Genomic DNA, 25,975 nt, shown 5'->3' with positions numbered 1-25,975 from the left:
AAAATTGAATAATACTGTAAATATAGTTTGCTTTGTATTTGGCCTTTTTGTGTTTGCATTTTGGCAACATTAGTTTGAAAAGTATCTATCCTGTATCAAAACTTGTTTAGGCATTAGGAATGCATATAATTTTCCTTTCATTCTACAGCAAAATGTAAAAGATAAAATGAAAAGAATCATTTCTACACAGAGGAACTCATGTATGATTTAGTAAGAATAAATGCATTTTAGGTTCCAACCTCGGGTAAACTTCCAACATCTTAATTTCAATCACCTTATCGTTATACGTTCTATTTATATTCCTTATTGCTGTTCTTTCAACACCATCCCATACATCCTATAGATTCCCTTCCTGGAGAGGAAATTTTAAGCGCTGTTTCATGAATCATTAAGTCATGGGGTAGATTGTGGTTATCTACAGGACAAGGCTATTAATCTCTTCTATAGAGGCTACTGCCTTCTCCCGAAAGATGGGCAGATAAAAGTTAGTATTTTCTCTCCGTTTCTTTTCAACTCGCTCTCTTCAGCAAAACTGGAACTGTTTTATCTCAAACAAGAACAAATCTGGAAATGTTTCAAGGCCAGTAAATGCAGAAAAAGAATAGAGTTTTGCAATTAATGAGTTCAGGGTTAGTAGTCTAGTAGTCCTGCATGTTATCAGTACCATGGTCAAATTAAATTAATTCACTATGATTCAAAAACCCTTTGGCATTTTTTTTTTACTCAGAATTCAGGAATTATTGCCATTTTTTTTACACTAATATGACTAATGACAGAACAGGGAGCAGTTCATTATTTCATATTGATTGACTGTGATCTTCTAAAATGCCTTGTCTAATTTGAATAATAATAATGAATGTGTGTTGAATGAACACTCAGCTTTTCTTTAAACAATCAGAATAATCAAACTTGGGCGGCACGTTGGCCGACTGGTTAACACAGTTCAGTCTCATAGTTCAGAATCGCAGGCTCCGGCTTCCTATGTGGAGTTTGCATGTTCCCCCTGTGCCTGCGTGGGTTTTCTCCGGGTCCTCCGGTTTCCTCTCACATTCCAAAAACATGCATGGTAGGTTGTTTGATCACTCTAATTTGTCCCGAGGTGTGAGTATGAGAGCGAGTGGTTGTTTGTCTGTGGGTGCCCTGCGATTGGCTGGCAACCAGTTCAGGGTGTACCCCGGCTACTGCCCAAAGACAGCTGGGATAGGGTCCAGCACGCCCGCGACCCTCGTGAGAAGAAAATGGATAAATGGATGGATGGATAATCAAACTTATGAGCACAACTGTGCCTCTCATTTACTAAATAAAAGTAGAGCTGCATTTCAAAATAAGAGCAAGTAAAGCAATATTTTTTAAAAAGTGACATTTGTACTGGTAGATATTAAAATCCTTTGACCCCGCTAGAAAAATAAATTAAAGAAGCAAACTGAGTTCCACATTTTGTTTTTAACAGTCAGAAACAGTTTTGCATGTTAATATAACACAACTATTGAGCAAGGGATTAAGGCTGCAATGGAGAGGGAATATAGAGACACAAAGAACATAAAGAAGCAGTATATATATATATATATATATATATATATATATATATATATATATATATATAATTATTTTTTTAAAAAAATATATTGTTTTGATGATTCATGCCGACCAATGGTGGCGGTATTTCACCAGTTGGTATTTAACCAATCGCTTTTGTCCTCGAAGAAGAAAAAAGAAAAGCACTAGTTGTGTACAGGAAGTTGACAAGCTAAAATCATTTCGAACTAATTGTAACGTGTCACGTTTATATAATTTATGACTGTAACTCTTATTTCACATTTAGGCAGCGTCGACTTTTGCTTTTGTCGTGTTTTTTGGCTTGGCCGCTACTTAGCGGTCCAAATTGGGTAACCGTCTGCTAAATGTTCAGTGTGTGTACATTTTGCTCCTCTCTGTTGTCAACTCTATCAAACGTTGGTTAAAGATATGCCCGTTTCTGTTTGAATTATTCGGGTAAGCAGGCGGTTAACAGCAATATAGCGCAAATGTTTTAATAATGACACCGAATAGTGTTGTTGTCTGCCACCAAAGCACATAATGTTACTTGTGTGTGCTACTCGGTTAGCCACGTAAACTGCTTCTGATTGGTGTTGGCGTAGTAGCAGCTAACAGCTAGCTCGCCTATCATCTGGAGTGTGACGCTCCTTAACCTCAAAACCTCCAAACAAATACTTAACGAACATTGCAAGCCAAAATGCTATAGCTGGACGGACGTGAGGCTCGTTGCATGTCTCGGAGGATGAAACGAGTCATTTGGCTGATATCAGGATTAAACAGAAGAATGGTGAAGCTACTTTTTGCCCTCGCCTTGATTGCCTTCATAGCCTGTGAGTAAACCATTTGCCCTTTTTTCAATCTTTTTAAACATGATGTTAACGTAAGTCTTTATTGTCTGTCTGACCCGGTTTGGGTCTCATGGCAGCTTTTAATTAGTCAGCAATTGTCACAGTAAAATGATGAAAAGTGTTTTATTGATCAAGCATAAAACTCAGTTTCAAGACCATACAAGTGTACCTAACTAAAGAAGTGTCTGAATAATTATTAGGTCGTGGGAACAAATTCTCTTATGAAGCCATGCTTTTAGTCCTCCTTCTTTTGCAGTATTGTATGAAGGACCTGAAACGGTGATAAAAGTCACTATACATTTATGGTTATATAAACTGACCATTTTCAATATAGTATGTAGCATGTATATGTCATCACTGTCAGGTGGAATACTCCAAAATCACTATTTATCTGGTAGTAGAACACCTTTCCTTACTTACCCAACACTGCATCATTCAAGAATGTATTACACTATATATTGATGTCTAAGGCTTGGTATATATTAAAATTTCCAAAATCGATTCGATATATAAAAGCCTGATTCGATTTTGGAATCACGATTCACTTTGATTGATTTTTGATTCAATCAAGGATTTCACGCAGTACCGATTTTACTTTGCTTTACAAGGTTTCCAGAAGAACCAATGCTGCAATTAGTACAAACTGCTTGCCGTTACTAGGTGCATTTGTAAAAATGTTAATGCTTACTTTAAGAATTGAAGCCAATGCAGTTACATTAATCATGTATGTTTTATTTCACTCAACCAGATCTAAACAATAAATACATATGCCTTTATGCTTGTTGGCGCTGACTTCACTCCTTCTGCCACCATTTTATTATTTTTTTTGTGACTTTCACATAGTCGGTCGGGAGTGACAAAGATGCGACTAAAAAGAGTTGGAAGAACTTCAGTGATAAAGATAGTTAAGTAAAAGCTACAAAGGGTGTCAGAAAGGGATGAGTGGTGATCCAGGAGGGTCAAAGAACACATTTTTCCTGTTTTACTTATCAGTTGTAAGCAACATAAAAGTTCTTGCTCCTCATTTAGTGTGGTCATTTTGCAAACAACAGGATTATCAGGTTACAGTGTGCTGTTGTTTATAATTAGTTTTTAACTTCCTCCTCAACTTTTGGGAAAAGCCATGCAGAGTTTGAAATGCTGCAAAACCTGTGGCGGACGGATTCCGCACGTCTCATTTCCGCGCAGAAGGTATATGCCTCAAGCACATCCCAATTTTAAGACAGAGCGTTTTTCAGGCTGAGGAAAACCTCTGCTGATTTTGTTTATTGGCAGACAAAAAAAAAGCAAATCGACAATGTTGAGCTTTGTCATGAGTGATCTAAATTTGTGAAATACTCAATTTTGTTTTGTTTCTTTCTCCGAAAATCATCAAAATTGGAAGGATTGAAATAGCGATACGTTCACGTAATTTAAAATATGAAATTATAAACAGAAACGTTCTCTTAATTTCATGACGGTTTCATGACTGTCAAAACAGTTAATGCGAGTGACTAGCTGTTGCAACACCAAATTCTTTTGGACAGAAATTATTTAAGTACGTGCATCAATGTACAAACCAAGCAGCAAATTTTTTTCAGTATGTTATTAATTGTAGTGATATTATGTGGGCATTGCTTCAAATTATAATCTGTTAACAATCCATGTTCAGGGTTAGTTTTCATGTTATTGTAATTATGTGCAGCTTCTCCACTTGAGATTCACTGATCTACAAATTTAGTCTGGATTATAAAACGCAAAAACAACTGATAAAGATATCAAAATAAATATATTGATTTGTGTTTAGTTGTGTTAATTTCTTTCAACATATCTGCTATTGGTGCATTCCAAAAGTCAATAAATGTATTTATATTAATATTATGGTACTTTGATTACATTACTAACTACATTTTTTTTTTTACAAGTAACTATTAACTGTATGTATGTATCCATTTAGTCAGATGCACCCCATGTTTGGAATAAGTGGGTCATATATTGTCATACATAGCGTTGCTGACTATTGTTTTTCGGTTTACTTGATCCATGCATCTTAACTTGATCAAGTCTCTTTGAACAATTCATACTAAAAAAATAAATAAATTATAGCATGTATCATTCCTGCTCACATCGTATCGGACGATATCGGAATTGAACATTACTCTCGGCCACTGGATCGGAATTGGAGAATGTTGCATCGGCACACCCCTAGTAACGGCTACTCTTAAAAAAACTAACCACTGAATCGTAGTACATTGTAATTTACTGGCTTTTGTCTTTGTTGCGTGTTGCCGTCAAGGGGTTGTAGAAAACAATCAAGTTCTGTTCCAGAGTGCTCCTGTTTCGAAGTTCTTAAATGCAGCTACTCTATTTTTGAGAGTAGCACATTAGGGAGAGCAAGTGTTTTGGCGTCACGACGGCCATGGAGTTGCTGCGTTTTGGTTGTTAATAAACTGGCTAATGCCCCAGTAATTCATAGTAGACGCTACAATATGTTAGCCTAAACAAACTTGACGTAGTGTTAAGGCTAGGGATGCCCCGATCCAATCACGTGTTTGGAAATTGGGGGCAATCATGTGATTTTCATCTAACACGGAATTCCTATTATTCATCCATTTAAAGGTCACGAAGTTACAAAATAATCAATTTGTGCAAACCTTTGTCAAATAGAACATAATTATCTTATGTTGCACAATGTTGTTTGTTTTTTTCCTCCTCTGTTGTTGCAGTCGAGGTGTAGTTAGCGATAGAGCCGCAAGCACAAACACACGAATCATCCGCTGCGCACAGCTCTCCTCCAGGCAAAGGCAGAGCGGCAGGTTTGTCCTCATTGTTTGGTGGGAGAGGCAAGCGAAAAGATACTCCTAAACCAGTCTGCCTTGCCTGATTATAAAAAAAAGCCTCCTTGCAAAAGGGCAAGAATTGAGAGCACGACAGACAGGTTAGGAATTGTGACAAGAGGTGAGAGCATGATAGACAGGTTTTGTCAGACGACGTAACGCAATGGCTTAATGGAGGTGTAATGCCAATAAAAAAATTACAAATAAAATTAAATAAAATAAAAGTCAACCTCTATTACGCGGTTTTCCACTTTCCGAGAGTGGTTAACAAGGGATGACTATATATATATATATATATGAGTTGGACCTGAGTGGAAGTCGCAGGACCAGCACTATGTAGGTGTGTGCGCGTGTGCATGAGTGTGCGAGTGTGAGACTTGCTGTCCTAAAAGTACTGTAAACATTCAGGATTAGGCTTGGGGCAAACGTTGGTTGACTGGTTAGCACACTGGTGTCAGACTTGGACTGGGGATAGCTCCAGCACACCATTTTATGTGGTCCGTGATAACAAATCATGTGCGAGAACTTCGGGTTTATTGCTTTGTACAAAAATTGCCAATTGCCGTCACTTTTAATAATGGAAATGGAAAAAATTGTGAACAATTGCTTGGTAGTTTGTGTAGATGAAGCCCAGTGAGTGCTTGGCTGGTGACCAGTCCAGGGTGTAATCCGGCTTTCGTCAAAGGTCAGCTGGGATAGGGTCCAGCACACCCACGAGCAGAGTGAGGAGAAGTGGTACAGTGGATGGATGGATGGATGATTTGGCTGGTTGGTTCTAATATTTTGAATTTCACTTCTGTTCTCTTTCAGCCGTATGGGGAAACTACACAACCATGAGGTAAAGATTGAAATCTCTGTGTTAATATCCAGACACTTTATTTCCGTGATTATAACTGCTATTATCCTACTGCTCATAGTCACTGGTCTCATTGTGCCTGATTCCCCCCCCCCCCCCCCCCTCATCATAGATCAATAAAAGAACACGAGGACGTGATAATTCAGCAGAAGATTGATGAAGTGAGTTTCAATTTAGCCCTGCTTCTACCTGACCATTTGCTGTCACCTTTGCAGTGATATAAATAGTACAAAACTTAGCGTGGTGCACGTTATACATTTTAAGTTATAATCCACATCCTGCAGTGTGCCATTTGATATCATCTTGGTTATGTGGCAGACTACAAAACAAATTTTAATGACATTCAGCATGGCTTATCACAAGTTGCAGGAGGTCCCATTTTTTCCTTTTATCGTGGTGACCTTATGGTTTAAAGCGTCATCGGTAAATGTAGTATCGAAATATATCTGGTCATCTCATATTCAAATATCCGGCTGCTTTGAAATCACCCCTCCCATCAGTATTAGCAATAAATGACACTTTTACATAATGACGGTAATAAGAGCGGTGAAATGGCTTGTTGTTGAACAGAACCGTGCTGTGCTGCCCCAGTGGTAAGAGAAATGGATGATTGAAATTGAACACACTGAACGGTGGTGTTAAATTATTTCAAAACTTTAAAGGGGAAGTAAATTCTGTGTCAAATGTTTAACTTCTTTTAACATTTAACTGAAATTCACACTTAACATTTTTACTGTGCCTATCTTTATCTCCTAATTAGTACAATCTATGAAGTACTAATAAAAAAAAAAAAAGAAATGGCGTCAAACATATTTTTAGCTTGCAGAGGCTGTTTACGTGTTTACGTCTTTAACGAATGTGCAAAGGCACGAGAATGTGACGTGTTAGCTATTTCTTGCCAGTTTTTATTCCTAAAACCACAGATCTGACAACCGTTAAGAATTGTTTATATTTTGTTTTATAAATCAATCACTTATTACTTACTTGTTAAATACATGCACATACATGCACACACACGCACGTGGGTGTGGGTGTGTGTGTGTGTGTGTTTGTTTATTTATTAATTTATTTATTTTTGTATCGGTCCGGAAAAAAAGCATGTCAGTCTATCACTAATACATGCATATATAAACACACACACTCACATTCACTCTAATGTGCTCTGATTGCATACACTTGTCCTTTCATTCAAGGCTGTGGCTCCACTCCGTGAGCAGATTCGTGATTTGGGACAGAGGTTTGTGGATTTTTGGTTTTTCCTTTCTTAATTCATTATGTTTGTCCAGGTATAACCATTTACACATCGTACAGTAAGACCTCCAAAGCAGTTCAACCCAAACTTTGCAGTTGAAACTGACTCAAAAGTCGAGCAAATACATTATCACGTGTGTCCAGTCGCCATCAGCAAAAAAAAGTGGTATTTAGGCTCATTTTCTAAAGGATAATTATATTTTAATGCCATCACAGCAAAGATGAAAAGTGGCTTGATGTCTGATAGAACATAAAAATAAAATTACTAAAACAGAAGAAGGTGTGTAGCTTAGCAATGCAAGTACATGAATATCATTTCATGCAGAAATTTGAGTTATAGCTGGGAATGTAAATACACTTATGGAAGACACGACACTTCCATCATAATTTATAAATTGCCAAATGGATTCATTATCTCCTCACAAAGCGCTTTCTGAGCCTGATCGTCTTAAAAGATGGGTGGATTTCTGTTACAACACTTACAGCTGCGCAGGGTTCAGGAGGCTCAAATAGAGAAAATCAATCAAAGGTAATTTTGTGTCCCTATTTGGTATGGGGATCTTTCAAATGCATACACTCGCAGCATGAGTTCTCACAATCCGGAGTGATTTGTGTGTAATGTTCTGGCTGTGAAGCTATAATTGCCAATCACGCCCTGCTGTTCTTTGTCTTTGTAGCCACTGGTGGCACAATTTTTTTGCTTTCAGGAAATCTCAACATGTCAAATAGAATCGATGCATTAAACCACAGGTGTAAAATATTGTTGGGACGCACTAAAGCAAAGGCACGCCATTTTACTTGCTTAATGAGTTCTTTGGATTTTGGCAGAAAATCTGTCTTCTTTACTCTCTTTGTTCCGAATATAAAATGTTGAAAATGAAAAATAGGTCTGTACTTGGGATGTAATAATAAAAAAAAAAAAACTACTTGAAATTGAAAATGTTTTTTGATTTGAAGGCTCAGAGGACATCGGCACACAAATAAAATCAAATCATTCCTCTTTAAAATGCACTGTTCTTAAATCATACACCCCATGTATCGAATTGTGTTTTGCCACATCTATTAGAATACGAAAATACAAAGTCGATGTATATTGGTGAAATGTTTGTATATTTTCATTTCATTTTCATTCTTTTCAACAAGAAACTCATTGCATCATATCCGCTTAAGATATAAAATAGAGCTGCAAGTAATGATTTTAATCATTGATTAATCTGTTGATTATTTCGTCAAACGATGAAATGGAGGGAAAAAAACATGTTTTAACTTCCATCCCTTTATTCAAAAACAGGATATTATTTCAAATTACTACTGCTGAAAACATGATTCCGTTACTGGTTTGCTACAGATGTTAAAAAATAGGCAAAGTTTTCTAAAATAAAAGTAAATGTTTTATTTCAGTTCAACACAAAAAATCTGTCTGCCATCATGGAAGACAACCGAAAGAGGCGAATATTCATAGTTGAAGTTGAAATTATGAAGATTATAATAAGAAAAAAGATATCCAAGCGATTAATAAATTTTCAAAATGAATTTTGTTAGTTGTTTATTAGTTGTCCATTAATCAATTAATTGTTGCTCCTCTACTCAAAATGTCACGACATGAAACTTAGGTTGACATCTTTGATAGAGCCACCCTCGTGTTCCTCTGAGTTTTAATTTCAATTTTCAGTATTTCCGAGTACTCATTTGATATCTTGACTGTGGCAACAACTATCAAAGTTTGAAGGCAAATAAAAATATACCCGCAGCTTCACATTGAAAACGCTCTTGCATCGCCCACGTTCAATCGGGAACCATGCGCCTTTTGTCTGTGATAGACTTAGGAGGACGCCATTTGTTTCGCTGCCTCAGGGGCATGCGTTCATGATGCTGCATTTTGTCAGAGACAAGTGCTTTATGGGTATTGTTTGCACAATATGTTCATCACAGGGTTTTTATTTTAGCGTCTGCCTTGCATACTGCTCCCCCCTACAGATGTTCTGCATAACAAGCATTTTTTTTTTTATCTTCTTCAGTTTTTCTCAAAAATACCCACCTGTGAAATTTCTGTCAGAGAAGGATCGAAAGAGGATTCTGGTATGTAAAACCAAAAATTGTGTGCAGTCGCAATTGCAATTGGGCTGGAGCATGCTGTTGCTGTTGCTATTGTTTTTATTTTTGGGGGGCTTCATGCTGGTTTTGCTGTGGTTTATCTTTAGAAATGTAACAGCTGGATAGAGACACTTTCCTGTTTTCATCTTTTTTTTTTCTTTGTCATGTTGACAATGCTATTATAAAGGCTTTTCATATCTCTATTTGTCGCTTTGCATTATATCCTACTTTTTGATCTATATTAAAAATGTATTATTGTTCTAGATTACTGGAGGCGCGGGTTTCGTGGGTTCACACCTGACTGACAAGCTGATGATGGATGGCCATGAAGTAACCGTGGTGGACAACTTTTTCACCGGGAGAAAAAGGAATGTGGAGCACTGGCTTGGCCATGAAAACTTTGAGCTCATCAATCATGATGTGGTGGAGCCACTTTACATTGAGGGTGAGGGAACGACAAAAAGTAATTGAAATTTTTTTCCACCCCACCCCTTGGGATCAGAATTAGACCGTCCTGGCCTGAGCAACCAAAGATGTTGAGATTAGCTATGAGCTGCTGGGAACAGACATTCTGGCACAGGGCTCGACAGTGCGCCCAATATGCTCGCAAATGCGGCTTTTCAGTGTGTGCCGGGAAAAATCTAATTTGGTCGCACTAACGCGAGTGCATGTTTTAATGCTCCTGCTGGTACTTGGAGTGGGAGGTTAAATACATGAAGGCACTCCATCTCTGTCGATCTGTCAGACCGCGTGCGCAAGGCGAGAAGCCCATCTGTGGCACGCGTCACGTTAAATCGTTTCTGCATAAATTAAAAGAAATATCCAATTCTGGATGTGAACTTTGCTACGTTAACGTCCACCTAACGTAAGTGTTGGTTGATATCGACAGCAGGACGGTGGCCATGGAAGTTGGAACTAGCTCGATTTATTTTGATAAAAGACGGCTGCTTTCGGCTTGACACAAGGTGCATTTGAGAAATAGAAACAAGTCCCTCTATAGTAAACGCTAATTGCTACATATATCCAATTAATGTTGGCTTCCTGTCAATATATTAAAGCTGAAACGTAACAAGAATGATGGTGGGGAAGTCACTTTGCTATTTTACCTAACTACAGTTAATGGTCCATCTAGTCACTTTGGACATAATACGTAATCAATCCACTCGGCTTCAATCTTGCAGTCCCGTGGTTGGGATGGCTTAAATAACAAGCAACACATCTATTGGTGTCATAATAATGTTGAGAAGTTCTGGCTAGAAATTGAAACGTAAGCAATGTGTAAAAACGTGACGTTTTTCATGTTCCGTTGTTCTAAAGTGTTTTTGAAGGTTTTCAAAATCACTCTAATTGTTGTACTTAAAAGTGTTTTGTTGAACTAATACAAGTAAAATGGATTTGGAGTTGATTAACTTTCAGCTCTTATTTCACAGTTTTTTATTGATGTTTTAAGATTTTGCTGTGGTATTGTTTCCTTTTGTTTTGTTTTCTTTCAAAGTTGTGTAAAATAACTGGCTGCAGCTTGTTGCAAAGTTCTTACCGCAGCAAAACATTTTACAAAAATATTGTGTCAATCTTCACATCATATGAAACTGCAGTCTGCCCAATGAGATGACATACATCGGCCAACTTTTTCATTGAGACCACTGCAAATGTTAGTGTGGAACCCTGTGACAAAAGTTAGTTAGAAACATTGGAAATTGTCCATACCAGAGTTCATTGTTTACTCCAGGCCAGACAAACTAGAAAGGGGAGACCTAACTAGAGATCAATTAAAATGGACTAATAATAATACTTTTCAGAAAACATGTAACATTTTAACCGGTATTATGCAATATTTGTGAGTGTTATACTCCTCAACAGTACATTTGACTAAATGTCAGTCTTTGTACTTAAATGGGCTAAAAATGGACAATGTGAAAACTTTTAAAACTGCTGTAGTCATATTTCAAACATTTTAATGACCCTGCAGTGCTCCTAAAACTTCGTTTGTTGCGCAACAGTGGTGAAAGACAAAGTAGTGGGCTGTGTCTCGAACAATGTTGATGATAAAGTTATTTCCCTCGACAACACCATATCCCCAGCATCATAAATGGAACAAAATCATTATCTAAAACCCCTCAGACCCACAGATTTTTAATTGGCAATTAAGTCAAGCCTTTTGTTTAGGCATTCTTAATACATCATATATATAATAATTCTAAAAAATACTAGTCTGTTTAAACATTTCACCCACTACAGAATGAGAAATGTGTATTTAAGATTTTCTTATGTGAAAATCAACAGCATCCGTTTGTCAGCTCACTTACTCAGCATAATGAACAGGTGCGACATTTTCAGACGGGTGCTTCACTTGATTTGCAGATTGGTATCATCGGCTACCGTGCGCTGTCATCTAACACAATTTCAAGAGCAGGACAAAATACAATGAAGCATAAAACTTTTCCCTCATCCTTTGCAATCTCACTGCAGTCTTTGACACGTTGAAGCACTCTATTCCCCTGTCCTGCTTCAAAAGGAGGTCTGGGCTGATCTTCAGACGTGTCCTTCAATGCAGATTATTTCGCAGTTTTTTTTATTGTAAGATTAATGTATGCGCCTTACGTAAACCAGTCAACGTGCACGCTGGCTTCCGTAGAGATACCTAGTAAAAGTAATGTCTCATGTGCCGGTAAGCCAACCATAAGTGTTTCTTGGCCACATTGTGACTCGAGTAATCAGGCACCTGATTGGTCGCGAAACACCGAAGTTTAGTAGAACAGTGCAATTTGTCGTGAAATAAGACCACGGCGATGTCATCTGCCAGGCCGGATACAATTTGCTTTGTGTTGGGTTTTGCCAACTCCTGCTTTACATCGTCCCCCTCGGACCTGTCATCCATCATCATGGGCTCCGTTTTCACTGCTGTGCTGCTGATCTCTAGATTTACACCAAATCAATCACCACATCTACCTATTACAATCTCACAAAATGTCTCACTGTCAGATCCTGGATCAAATCAACCTTCTTGAAATGCAATTAATTCAGATACTTTATTAGTCCCAAATCTCTCACCAAACACACCAAAAACCACCGATTGCCAACACTACGAGAACCACATCAATAATATCGCAAAAACAGCTTTTTCCCCCCTCCAACTCAAGAATATATATGCTGTTTCTGCCCTGTGGCGTAGTTGAATCCCTAATCCTTGCTTGCATCACATCCAGACGACTGTAACGGCATCCTGTTTCGCTCCCTCACCAATTTTCGAAATAAACTTGAGTATAACGACTTGCTCTCCATCTCACCAGACCTGGTAGTGAACCTGGGAAACAGCCTCTTTGTCATTTTTGCCTCCACCCTCTGGGATTTGCTACATTGAAAGCTGAGAATTGTACAAAAACCAGAGTTGCACTATGTCCTTTAAAAGCTGTGTGATGGCATGTCATTTAAAACTCAACAATGGAGCTTAAGAATCAACTGTTACGTATGCCATCTTGATATAGAACACAAAGTATTTTCCTCTATAGAAACGTTACTGTTCTACAAAGTTTACATGCAGCAAAACATCAAGTAACACTTGGCTTCGTCTCTTTCGGCAGTGGATCAGATTTACCACCTGGCCTCTCCAGCCTCTCCTCCCAATTACATGTATAACCCCATCAAAACCATCAAGACCAACACCATCGGAACGCTCAACATGCTTGGTCAGTATGATTTTAGTACCGTGGTTCTATGAACACCGTAACATTTATTTCGGCTCGTAAAAATGCATTAACATTGTTCCATTTTGTGGAATGGATTAAAAAAAATAGCATTACCCTGGCCAAAGTGAACTATTCTGGGAAAAGCCATGAGTGTTTGTGTAGTGGGAATGTATTTGCTGATTGTGCGGCCCTCCTTGCTAGAAGTTGGTAAACTCTGGCCTTTTCTATCTTTTTTGTGCCTGGTAGTCAAAGACTGTTGTTTTATCTCCTAGGTTTGGCCAAACGAGTGGGCGCCAGGCTTCTCTTGGCTTCCACCTCTGAAGTTTATGGAGGTAAGAATCAATTTGAGTGAATTATTGCTTCCAATTATAAAGTACTCATGACCAAACCAATTATAAATGCACTTTTAAGAGTCCCAATTTGTATGAATGGCTGACAGTCCTCATCCCTCTGGTGATGAGAGCTTGTGAGATAAGTTGATTGATAAGGTAGACCAGAAAGATTTGGTGGGGGTGTTGATATGGAGGAGGTTGTTGAGATGATATGAGGCAAGGTTCTTTATGGCTTTGAATAATTGCGGCAGCAAGTTGTATGTGATGCAGTGGGAAATGAGCAGTTATTGAAGTTGCTATGAAGTAGGTGTGATGTAGCTTATTTGTGGCGCTTCTGAACTAGTCTATGAAGAAGAGTGGAAATATTGATTTGTGAGAGGGATAGATGTAGCTGTTGTGTAGATGAAAGTAGGTCGACGGCCTGTTTTTTTTTTTTTTAATTAAGATGCGACGGTAATGAAAGGCTGCTTTTGAGGCCCGGTTTGTGACCTCCCAGAATGTGTGAAACTCAGGAGAGCTATCAGCTCGAATGGGAATGGTGCTGATTTTCGAATTGATCAATCTGATACCAAAAAAGTTCCAGCTTGTCTGTGTTAAATTAGAAAAAAGTCAGTGTTCTGCATTCTTTTAGTGAGGCTGTTGGGTTGCCTCCGCGTACAGTAGCTGATGAAGTAGATGTTGTCCTTTTGAGGAATGGCAGAGCGAGAGGAGGTTAGATTATGAATAGAATGAGACCAATCAGCGGACCAAAGAAACCGCTGGAGGGGAATACAGTGTTATTTCAATGATTTTAATTAAAGAAAGTATGCCATATAGATAAGCATAAGTTGATGGGAGTTGTGTTTAATAGTGTTAGTCTGAACTGAGGTATAAGGGCCGTATGGAAAGGAGTGCATAATCTGCAGCTCTAGTTATTTTGATCAGGTTTGGTGTAAGGCTGAACAATTTATCATTTTCTTATCGAAATAGTGACGTCAGACAACATGATCACGCGATTGCCAAAACTGCATTTTTAAAAATTTATTTTGATTCTTTAGATGTTTTTTTCTTATTTTTATTTATTGCAGTGCTCCTTCATAACCAGAATCTGTTGCCCTATTATCCCACCAAGCTCATCAATCAGAAGCAACATGGTACTCGGTGTCAAGTCAATTGGCTCTGAGCTCATTTAAAGAAAATCAAATAAATGGTGCATCCATCATCCTGTGTGCGCGAACAGCTACACAGTAAACAAAATACCATGACAGAGTTCTGTTGGATAGCAGTGAGATCTCTGCTTGTGATGCCCCTGATTATGACTTTTATCCAGTCATCATCAGTCTGGATTTGCTTTTCCGTAGCCCATTGCTGCCTTGTTTTTTTTTTCTGTTTAGGTGTTAATGATAACTTTTCTTGATGTAAAGCCCATTTCCTTTTGGCAATTTCTTACGGTTCGGTCACCGTTGTTAACTCCAGTTTCCTTCAATTTGTTCGTGACATTGCTCGTGTTGGAGCCATGATTCATGTCAGTCCGCTTGGAGCAAGAGCTATCCAAGGTGTAATCACTCCTGTAATCCAGGTGTTAGTTTTGGAAGTTGAAAGTCATGGATTGATTCTATGTTCTTCTTCTGTTGGTCTAAAATTGTAACTTTTACAGTGTAACACATTTTTTTATTTATTTTTTTACTGTTTCTTAAATCCAGAAAGTTGCCATTTAAAATGAGCTTAGTTTTGTCATGACACTGGTCTGGTTTGTTTTCTTCACATAGAAACAATTGAATGCGTATTCCTTGAGACTGGTGATTCCATATTTATTGCGGGGGGTGGAATTTAGTAAACAGTAAGATTTTTTTATTTGATTTTTCCTCCAGTTTATGGCGTTCTAAACCAATGAGTGATTAAAGGACAGCCTCGGGTCTTTCAAGGAGCCAAGGTATCCAGAAGATTGTGAGGTTCATTATTATAGAGTGAGGGCAGTTCATCAGAATTGTTAATGCTTAGGAGAGTTGAGAATGAAAGTGCAAGACACAATTTGCTACACTGGTGCTACTTTAGCATCATTATGAGAATCATCATCATCATCATTTTCCCATTCCAATGAAAAAGCAGTACTCATTTGTGGATGTCATCCTGTAGATGCTCACCTTGCTGAAATTGCAAAAAAATTGCTGTGGTCACAATTTATAAAGACTAATTTAATTTCCAATTTGCTAAACCCTTAGGCTGTTCAAATATTGTTTTGTTTTTTTTAACCCGCCCTCGCAGACACACACACACACCCACACTGTATGCTTGACATGTATGTGACTGAAATATTTTTCCTCTAGATCCGGAGGTACACCCCCAAAATGAAGAGTATTGGGGCCACGTAAACCCCATTGGTCCTCGAGCATGCTATGACGAAGGGAAACGTGTTGCAGAGACCATGTGTTACGCTTACATGAAGCAGGTATATCGTTACTTTTTATGGCCTGCATACTGCAAAATGTCTTTTAAAAAAAGATTATGCCCTGAAAAATTGAAAAATTATTTTAATAGTTTCATTACAAATTGATAAGTTCAAATATTTGTGGTATTATTTGTATCCATTCACTGCCTTGATTTAAACATTTAATCCGTTACACATTGAATAAAAATGGCTATGTTCGAAAAGAAAAACCTGCTATTTATTAATGACAAGGCCAAATGTGTACTTGGTACTTCATGTTGCAAGTGGGATTAAATTAAAGTCAACTGTAAAGTCAACCCTGTTACGCAAAACAACTTTGCAGATCCACACTCAATTGTCACTCTCCCTCCCAAGCCCACACAACCACCCGCACGGAGCCCAAATGAGGTTTTTGATGACGTGTAGGTCGCGTATATCATGTTCCAAACATGCGACCTTGCTGTTCAGACACTGACCGCATTGCAAAAAATTGGATAAGTATCCAATCTAGGTCCACAAACTGTTGAAAGTGACCAAGGTTGGATTTGAAAAAAAAAAAAGTATAATTGAGCTGTTCAGGCTGTCATTTAAAAATCAGATACAGGTCACATGTGATTTAGGTCATGTTTTGCCTGCGCGCTAAACGAAGCCCAAGTCAAGTAGACCAGATGTGTCACCGTACCGTCATCCTTTCTTTTATTACATTGGTCTGAACAAGTGTGAAGTGAAGCAGGACCTTTTGTGTGATTACAAAACAAGCAATGTGTAGTGTTGCACAACAGAGAACTGAAGTGTGAACAAAGAGTGACCTAAATAAGTCTCTGAATTAGTTGCAATTCCACAAAGCTTGCCAACATGACTGATATACTTAAGTGAAAAATGGTTCATGTTCAACAGCTGAACATGAACCTTCCCCCATGTGTCAACATATTCAAGGAAACCAAGTGGAATTAGCAGTTGAAACCAGCACGGAGGGCACACATCGATTCAGTGATGATTTATTTTTTCCAGAAGAATTTTTCCACGATTAGGTTTGATTGATGCCAGCCTTTAATGGGCTGATGTGATTGACTTCCGTTGCCTTTGCCTCAGGCAAGTGATATTTATTTATCGGCCTTGTCCTCTGCTACTTATTCAGCTGCTCTTTATTTATTTATTTTTCAACACTCATAATATAGATAGATAATTCTAGGAACCCATCCTGCTTTCAATATCAACTGTCAGTCATCGGTGCGCAGGGACGAGACTATCGCATCGTCCATCTATAGCCCTGCCTCGTAATCAAAATCCATTAACATTTGCTCCTGGTTATTGAAGTTACACAATGGATGGCACGAAAAACATGTACGGTGTAGTCAGAAGGGAATGTAAAGCTTCGATTGTTTTCCAATAAGATAAACGTTTCATGGATATGATACTTGGCTAGTGAAAACGACATTTCATTACTAGATTTGCAACATGTAAATACATTCAGTGAAAATATTGTAATGTTTCTTCATTTTAATATGCTGTAAAGTCATACGGCCTTATTCTTACACACGCGGTGTCACTTTTTTGCACCTGCTGACATTTTCAATGTATGCCAATTCTCCAATCCTGACTGCATATTTGCATATTGATGGCAATTGCTTTTTGTTATAGATCATTTCACTGGTCCGGCCCACTTGGTAATAGATTTTCCACCATGTGGCCCCTGAGCTAAAATGAGTTTGACAACCTTGATTTAGAGTGTTCGATTAACCTACCATGCTTGATTTGGGAGGAAACCGGAGTACTCAGAGAAAACCCACACCAGCACGGAGTGAACAAACAAGCCAAAGCTACACTTCAAGGCCCTTAGCCTACATTCGGACCCACAACCTCTCCAATGTGTGGTGAATGTGCTCACCACTTGCTCACTGTGCCTAAGAGATCCAATAAAACCAGTTTAATTAGAATACAGACTGCTCACTACTGAATGCATGTTTGGAACTGGTGCATCAATAGAAAAGCAAGCGAGTGTTGATCAGCATCGCTCAGCAACCATGCCTGTGTGTCCCAGCACTCTCACAGGCGGGTCACTTCCTCAATAGGGGATAGATCAAATAAAACCAAATGATTCAAAATCTAACCCACGGTGCCGTCACGATAATTGTGGTTGTTGGGGATCTACGCTTTCAAAATCCACCCCCCCTCCAGCAGCGTGTGGGAATGTTCTTCGCATGGCAGGTAAAAAAAAATGGCTGCTGTTGCTGATTGTTTTTCGGCAATCAATATGATATGTTGATGGTCTGCCATTGGCATAATGTAGTCGATACGCATTATAGCGTTTGGGCAGTTGGTGAGCGTACATGGGCCAGATGTGACCCCTACAGCCCATGATCACGCCCCACAAACCATTGATGGAGTGTAGTGACTCAAAAAGTGTGATATACTGTTTCCACCTTCACAGGGTGGTAGACTTAGTACAGCCTGTGGAGTGCGCATGAGGAAGTGCACTTTGGGAGAAGGCATGTTCAGTTGACAGGGAACGCCCTCATTTCAGGGTAGCTAAACCCAGTCTCTCTTCATTCCATGTGGGTGTATTAATTACAATGGGAGGCCATGCACAGCCTGAGCACACGGGTAAATATGTTCCACAATGACCAAGATGATAGCTTTAAGGTTAAGACAATGTAAGTGGCCTTTGAAAATAGTTTGCTTCTTTTCGGCTTGATCACGTCATGCTAAACAGTAGCAGATAACTTGACATAGGATCAATATGTGATATCTTGTGATTTTCACAAAGAACTATTCTACAAAAAGTACACGTTACCTCCCATATTTTTTAAACTGTCAGTCGCACTTTTGTCATACTTTGGCTCGTCCCTTAGGTGCAACTTGTATACATTAAAATTAGAACATGGACTCGCACACAAATCCCTTTTCCCTTTGTTGGATTCCTAAATTGTGCTTCTAACGAGGGAAAATATTTATTTTTGGTTTAAACTGGCTTAACTTGACTACAATATTATGGCAAAGGTAGTCTGACTAAATGTAAAAGAAACTAACAAGTTCAATTGACACTGGAATAAAACTGAGACTAAACTTGAAAATGGCTGATGAAATTAACACTAATTTACATCTCCAAAGGCGCAATAACCAACCAAGATTCTACCTTTGCCTACAGATCGATACGGGATTCTAGTTAAGGTAAGCCGTTTTAAACTAAAAAGAAAAACTTTTCTGCAGTTAGAAGTGGAATTTTCAAATCCAACTGGAACTTGTTCATGGCCATCAACATGGATTTTGGGTGCAAGTCCAAGCTCTACTCCTGGGGTCTGTTCTTGTAAAATCCATTTTCCCAAAAATTGCAACTTGTAGTCCAGTGTGCATTATATATTAGTTATCATTAATTGTACTTAAAGTATACACTCTGTTCCAAATTATTATGCAAAAAGTAAATTTTTCTCAAATTTTCACAACTAATTGATCCAAATGTCATTTTTAAGTCATCCGCCATTATTAATTTCAAATATCATTGAACAAATTTCAAAATGATAAAAGTATGTTTACAATAAATAAATACAATAAATAACTCGGTGTACTGTTCCAAATTATTCAGCACAACCGCATTTCAACATATTCCATTGGCTGTAAAGAACTCAAAATGTTTTAACTGCTTCGTTTATAGCAGACGATATCGTTTTAGGTTGTTTTGTTACCTGACCTGTTTCGGTGAGTCTTTCGCCTTCTTCAGAGAGTCGAGGCGACACTTAAAGTTTTTTGTATCCTGAATAGTAAACGGCGGTAGATGTATTTCCTTAATTGATTGATTGATTGGTCAACTAGCAATTAAGAGCTGGTATCCATGTTGCAGTCAAGCAATTCATTAATTCTAAATTAACACCACATAGATAATTATATTTTACAACTGATCTCATACACTCTTTAACAGTATCTAAATTGCTTCCCAACACGCATATCCACACGAAATCATGCTTGATTCGCTGGAGTGTATGAATGCATAAATATTCCTAACCCAACTTCTATGACCTTTCCAACACTTTGTCTCCATTGTGTCTACTCCTCTTCACTACGCTGAATACATTAGGTTACCTGTCCACAAATTCCCCGCTTAGCAGAGAGAGTTCTGCATAATTTTCATGTTTTTATTCATGTTGCTCAACCTCCAACTTGTCCGTATAGCACCTCTGTGAGCATGTTGATACATTATGTCCACCTGCAAAGTCCAAGGATTTTTGAAAAGACTGTGGTCTCCTTCTGTCATGTGCTTGCATAATATTCCCCTCCAGAGCATATTTTATATTTAACATTTGATTGGTTTTAAGCTCTTATTTAATTGAAAGGTTCTTAATAAGCTTTGATTGCAATCACGGAAAAAGGTATAATTGGCAACAATATGGCATTTCGTTTTAAGGGATTTGCTTTATTTTCTGTGCTTGCAGGAAGGGGTGGAGGTCAGAGTGGCCAGAATCTTCAACACTTTTGGCTCCCGAATGCACATGAACGATGGACGAGTTGTCAGTAACTTCATCCTGCAGGCTCTCCAGGGAGAACCACTCACAGTAAGAACCACCGTCACCCCAAAAGAAATGTCTTGTTTGTATCCCTCTTGTGAAATATTGTGCCGCGAAAATGTATTTGCCCCATTTTTAAATTCACATTTTTCTTCACGTTTTCTGAAATGCATTATTACATATATGCCTGATGGAACGAGACACCCAACTTCCCAAAGGTTCAACTTTTGTCACACTACCTCATAAAATATTTGAAATAGTTTTTGGAATCATTCAGGAGCTTGAACCTGATTACCGATGAACCACAGTCCTGAACCGTGGCAAGGGAGGCCAACATTTCTTTAGGCGTTGTCCTCGGTTTATTTGTGACCTCTTGGTTGATTCGCTCTTGGGACTAATTTTTGTTGTGCGGCCACTCTTCGGGACACTGTCGCACTGTTCCATGTTTTGTTCATTTGTTGATAATGGCGCTCTACTATTAAATGTAATCCTTTCTAGACAGACGGAGATGAAAACATCAATTCTCATCTGTTCATGTATTCCATTTTTTTGGATCATGGCATTTTGTTGAAATATTTTGGCCAACTTCAATTGGTCAGATTGATTATATTTTAATGATTCCTTGATTGAATAAGTCTGGAGGCAGTCAGTGAAAACAAACTCTACTTTCACCCCCCTAAAAACTAAATTAGCCGCAGTTGGTTAATGATTTAACAAGGGAGCAAGTACTCATTCAGGCAGAGCCAGGTAGTTTTGAACAGATTTTTTTCCTCTTCAGAGATCGAAATTACCTTTTGAAAACTGCATCTTTACGTTGGTTATCGTTGTCTGGTATTGGATATTTATATTTGTTTGATGAACATTAAAGTGGGGGATCTGCAAAAAACTACACATTTTTGGAAGCGGAGAAACTACTTTTTCACCGCAGATTCATTGGATTCATTGCCAGCAGAGCAACATGACGACCTTTCAGAAGTTGATCTACCTCTATACAGAAAATATTCAGTTAATTATAAAATGGCATGGAGACTAGCATTTAGAGCTTTTAAGAGAGCTTTTCTCATCCCATTAAAAATAAATAAATAAAACTCCTGTTCACGTGAGCAGAATTTTTCCATCGTCTAGCCTGCCGTTCATACACCGTTTCATGTACAACTGGAGGTGATTAATGACCATGCTTTAGTTGATAGATTGTTTGACGCTAATACATTTAATTCTCTCAATTGTTTCATTTTTTGTAGTTGAATATAACTGCATGCATTATAATATCATGATTGTAAGTGTTTATCCTGAAAATTCCTGCGTTAAAACTGCGTTCATACTTCATAATTCCTCATCAATTGACAAACACGACTCTTAGACAGAACTGTCTAGCACAGCAGTACTAAAAAATGTTGAATATAAAACGCAATTACACCCGGAAGCCTGATTGAGGCAAAGTTAAGCAACTGATATTCATGTTATTAAATGTGTTTTGTGACACGGCTTGGCACCCATGTTGCGCCATGCTAATTAAGCTCATGTTGTTGTGCTAGGTTTACGGCACGGGTTCCCAAACAAGAGCCTTCCAGTATGTAAGGTAAGCACCAACGTTCTTCTTGGTTTAAATCCAGTTTCGTATGTCCACAGGGATGAGCCGAAACATTTGTCAATTCCACTTTAATTCGAGTTTGCAAGCCACGGAATGCATCTCTGATTAACTGAAAGGATTCTGTTGCATTCAGTACTCTGTCATTTTATATACACGCACGCACGCACTCTTGGCATTAACAGAATCAAATTTACTTTGCGTTAAGTAATTGAAAGGTGCACATGCCTTTGACAGAGGAACATTGCTATCCCTTTGAATGAGTAATTAGATCATTTGCTCGCTCTGGCGGGAAGTGATCTGAGAAGTGACAGTATTTGAAGCTTTGATGTCTCATGTGACATTGTGGAACTGCACTAATTCAAGTAGACATCCTTTCTCATATTTAATTTAATGTACACCCTTGGATCTGTTCAAATAGTAGGGGATGCACAGTTCCCTACGGTCCTGACAAATGACAGTTCGGGTTACGCACAGCACAAAAAGCTACTCATTTGGACATCATACTTCGTCTTCCCTGAGATTTTTTTTTTTTCCATATTTATAACCTGAAGTATTTTTCCTGTGACTGGTGACACTAATCATGATGTTTGAAGGCAGTGAACTAGTTTGTGTAATAGCTCGAGTGCACTAAAAAAAGTAAGCAATTGGTGGGTAGTAAATATTGCTTAAATATAGAATGGTTCTTATTCACATTTTTAAGTCACACTGTGTTTTTGTTTGTTCTTAATCCCAAATCATATTTGATTGAAAAAAATGCTTTTACTCTACCCAAATACACCACCAAAATGGATAATAATATACTTTGATGCACAAAAGTTCCGAAAATCCCATATATTAGAAGACATGATTTATAGATCATGCATTCCATCATGCTTTGTTCGCGCTGCAGCTAACAGCCTGTGCACATGCTCTTAAATACCAATCACCCTCCACAACCTCCAGCACGAATCTCACAATGGCCTCTCGTAATTTTCTGCTCTCCCACTTGGATTGTTTTTGTGCAATAAGCCTATCAACAAACTGCGACAAACTTCCATCACATCCAAATACCCCCCCGAAACCAGTCTTGCAAAATCGAAAGGGGAAAGATTGTCTAATGGTCATCAGGCACTAACAAACACTAACCTTACTATTTGTTGCCGACCAATACAGATTCTCAGAGTGAGGTAACTGCCACATGCTCTTTATTTCCCTCCAAGCCGTCATGCTTTACATTTTTATGACACCGACGGCTCTGCGCGATTCTCCGACAAACGAAACGTGGAATTCTTGGGACAAATGTGAAAAAGCCATTCGCAGGCGGCAGAACGAGCGTGTTGAGTTTACCAGAAATGATCATCAGGTGGAAACACTCTATGTTCTCCCACTGCAAAACTGCACAATCTTTCCTGAGTTTTGGTAGAATTCTGAAAGGAAGGAAGTTTGACTTGAGAGGACCTTCTGTGTAAAAATTGCTTTAATTTTGGATTCTGCCCACGGTCGCCTTCAAAGTTCTTGATGCCTGACCTTTGCACATTTTTAAAAATAATTTTAAATTAGAAAAGTACTAATGAAACATCTGTCTGAATCTATATGAAAAGTTCCGTTATTATTATGAACCAAAACCAAACCAGACAGTCAAACGAGGCTCCACTCTAATGAAACCCGTTGTAAATTCATTTGCTTGTGTGATTGGAATTCCAGTGACCTGGTTAACGGCCTGGTGTTGTTGATGAACAGTAACATCAGCAGTCCTGTCAATCTGGTGAGTTGCTCTCCTTGAGCCGCTACATTTTACATGAAACCCTTTTCATACTAAACCCTAACTTCCAATCAAATTTCCTATCACTGACCTTAAATGAAACTCCCAACCTAATTCCCTCATCCTGACCTTTTACCCTTAGCCATCAATTCACAACCCCAAACCAACACCCATTTTTTTTTAACCTGCAGGGGAACCCAGAGGAGCATACCATACTGGAGTTTGCTCAGCTCATCAAAAGTCTCGTCGGTAAGGGTGCCTGATCGATCCGGATATTTGTCATTTTATGTGTCTGTGTGATCTTTTGACCCCTGCTATCGCAGCGCCGGTCAGGCCAATCTTCTAGCTTATCTTGTAATGCCATTCACCTTTTCATGTGTCCCACCGTCTTTGCATCCTGCTCCGTCTTCAACTAATACTAGATTCAGATGACGATAATTGCTCTTTGGCAAATTGTAAAATTCATATTCCAGTTGCTACATGTATATAAAACAACAGTAGGCCAAAGGACGGCGTCAGACGCTCCAGTGCCTGATTCCCGCTCAAACTGAATTACACCGCCACATTTACCAGCTCCTCCTCGGTCTGCGTGTGTGGAGGTATCCTTATACTGAGACATCTTAAATACAAGTGGAGAGGTTGAACCCGTCTATCATCACTGGATGAGCTTCAGAGGTCTGACTGGCATGCCACTTGAATCCACAGATTTATTCAACTCTGGATGGTTTGCCATCTGTTCTGTCGGCTTCCATTCAAGTAGCTGTGAACGCTCACTTGGCTCATCTTGATTACTATAAAAATGTTGTTATGATGCAAATCCGCTGAACCAGCGCAGCAACCATTAGAGCTTCTGAATCTGAGACATTAGAGTCACTGTGCCTTCATTTTCCTTCACTGCTTTGGAGAAGTTCACACAGGGAATGAATTGCAGTGACATTGTCCAAAGCTAAATGGAAATAAAAACACAGTGGACAATATTTGTCTACAATCAGCAGCACACCATCTAAATTTATGTTTTTGGAATTATGCTTTAAAGGGCAGAAAATGTTCGCTATTCACAGCCAAAAATGTTCATGTGTGTGTGGGGAAAGCTGACGACTGTGGAGTCATGATTTCATTGTGTTCTGTAACAGAAGCAATTTCTTAAAAAAAACAAAAAAAAAAAACTTGCTTGCGTGTACAAGGCCTCCGAGGGCAGACTTTCATCAAAGTTAGAACTATTAGCAAAAGTTAGAAAAATAAAATGAAAATCTCAGTATTCTCCTATTCAGCATCACTTGCACTCTGAAAATAGTGTGTTTAAAGAAAATATTTATTTTCATCCACATATTATGCGCTCTAGTTATTTTCCCAGGCATTTCAAGGCCATTTTGTCCACTCCCACAGTGAGCAAAAGTCAGATTCAATTCCTTCCCGAGGCCCAGGATGACCCACAGAGACGGAAGCCTGACATCCGAAAAGCCAAGATAATGCTGGGCTGGGAACCAGTGGTATGAACCCCTGTGAACAATACATACAGTGCATATAACAATACCGTTTTTTTACTTTATTAATGTATTTATTTATTTTAGTAATTACTTGACAGTCAGTCAGTATCACGGAGTGAGTCAAGATTGTGTGTTGACAGGTGCCCCTGGAGGAGGGCCTGAAGAAAACCATTCAGTACTTCAGCAGAGAACTGGAGCACCAGGCCAACAACCAGTACATCCCCAAACCCAAAGCGGCCCGCATGAAGAAAGGCCGACCCAGACACATTTGAGCTGGACGGACCCACCTTACCTTTTTGAATCGTGTGCAGCGGTGCATTCTGGGATATTTATTGTGAGAAGACTTTGATTGTTGCCTTGATAAGAAGTTGCACTGTGAGGCCTCCCTTGCCTGAGCTTTTTAGGTTGGATGAGCAAATTATTTAAAAACACAGCCTACATACAGCATCTTTGGTTTCATTCGTCTATTTTCCTTTGTGTCATTTCTTGCTTAAGATATATCAAACACTTGCAGTTCTTTAGTGCTTTGTGGGTTTATTTTGTAATGGCTTTATCAAAGACAAGTCATTCTCTTGTCTTGTGGCGAAGAAAGAAATATTACTGTGACACCTTGCTTCATGATGTGCATTATCCATATCATGTGAAGATGGCTATTTTAATAAAATATTTACAATAACTTATGGCGGTACGAGAACATGTGGCACAAACTTGTTTTTTAACGTCTCTGACCTCTGAAATGTTTTTACACAGGCTTTATGTAAGATGTTTTCACAGACTGCATATTCGTATTGAAACATAATGAAGGGCATAAATACAGCTTGATGCAAACTG

At 38.6% G+C, this 25,975-nt stretch overlaps 1 protein-coding gene across 1 annotated transcript; it reads left to right on the top strand.

Moving 5' to 3' along the window:
* The first annotated feature begins 1,696 nt into the window (after positions 1-1,696).
* On the top strand, positions 1,697-25,824 carry uxs1 (UDP-glucuronate decarboxylase 1). Its single transcript, XM_088315276.1, has 15 exons — positions 1,697-2,366; positions 6,011-6,038; positions 6,169-6,217; positions 7,250-7,293; positions 9,326-9,386; positions 9,666-9,846; positions 12,983-13,087; positions 13,360-13,419; positions 15,726-15,847; positions 20,254-20,373; positions 21,861-21,904; positions 23,600-23,660; positions 23,849-23,906; positions 25,044-25,147; positions 25,285-25,824. Exons 1-15 carry the CDS (start codon positions 2,267-2,269, stop codon positions 25,414-25,416), a joined length of 1,269 nt encoding a protein of 422 aa, XP_088171402.1. The 5' UTR covers positions 1,697-2,266; the 3' UTR covers positions 25,417-25,824.
* Positions 25,825-25,975: the final 151 nt, after the last annotated feature.

Source organism: Idiotropiscis lumnitzeri, chromosome 14 (genome assembly GCF_059441095.1).
Source record: "Idiotropiscis lumnitzeri isolate Australia: NSW breed Sydney's pygmy pipehorse chromosome 14, RoL_Ilum_1.0, whole genome shotgun sequence".
Classification (NCBI taxonomy): domain Eukaryota; kingdom Metazoa; phylum Chordata; class Actinopteri; order Syngnathiformes; family Syngnathidae; genus Idiotropiscis; species Idiotropiscis lumnitzeri.
The sequence above is the reverse complement of the archived record's forward strand: the minus strand, read 5'-3'. Positions and strand labels throughout refer to the sequence as shown.

Bases quoted from the DNA above. Each gene is read 5' to 3' on its own strand.
- uxs1 (XM_088315276.1), top strand. From the start codon at position 2,267: ATGTCTCGGAGGATGAAACGAGTCATTTGGCTGATATCAGGATTAAAC. The intron at 9,847-12,982 runs GTGAGGGAACGA...CTCTTTCGGCAG, and splicing joins GGAGCCACTTTACATTGAGG to TGGATCAGATTTACCACCTG. The intron at 13,088-13,359 runs GTCAGTATGATT...TTTATCTCCTAG, and splicing joins CGGAACGCTCAACATGCTTG to GTTTGGCCAAACGAGTGGGC.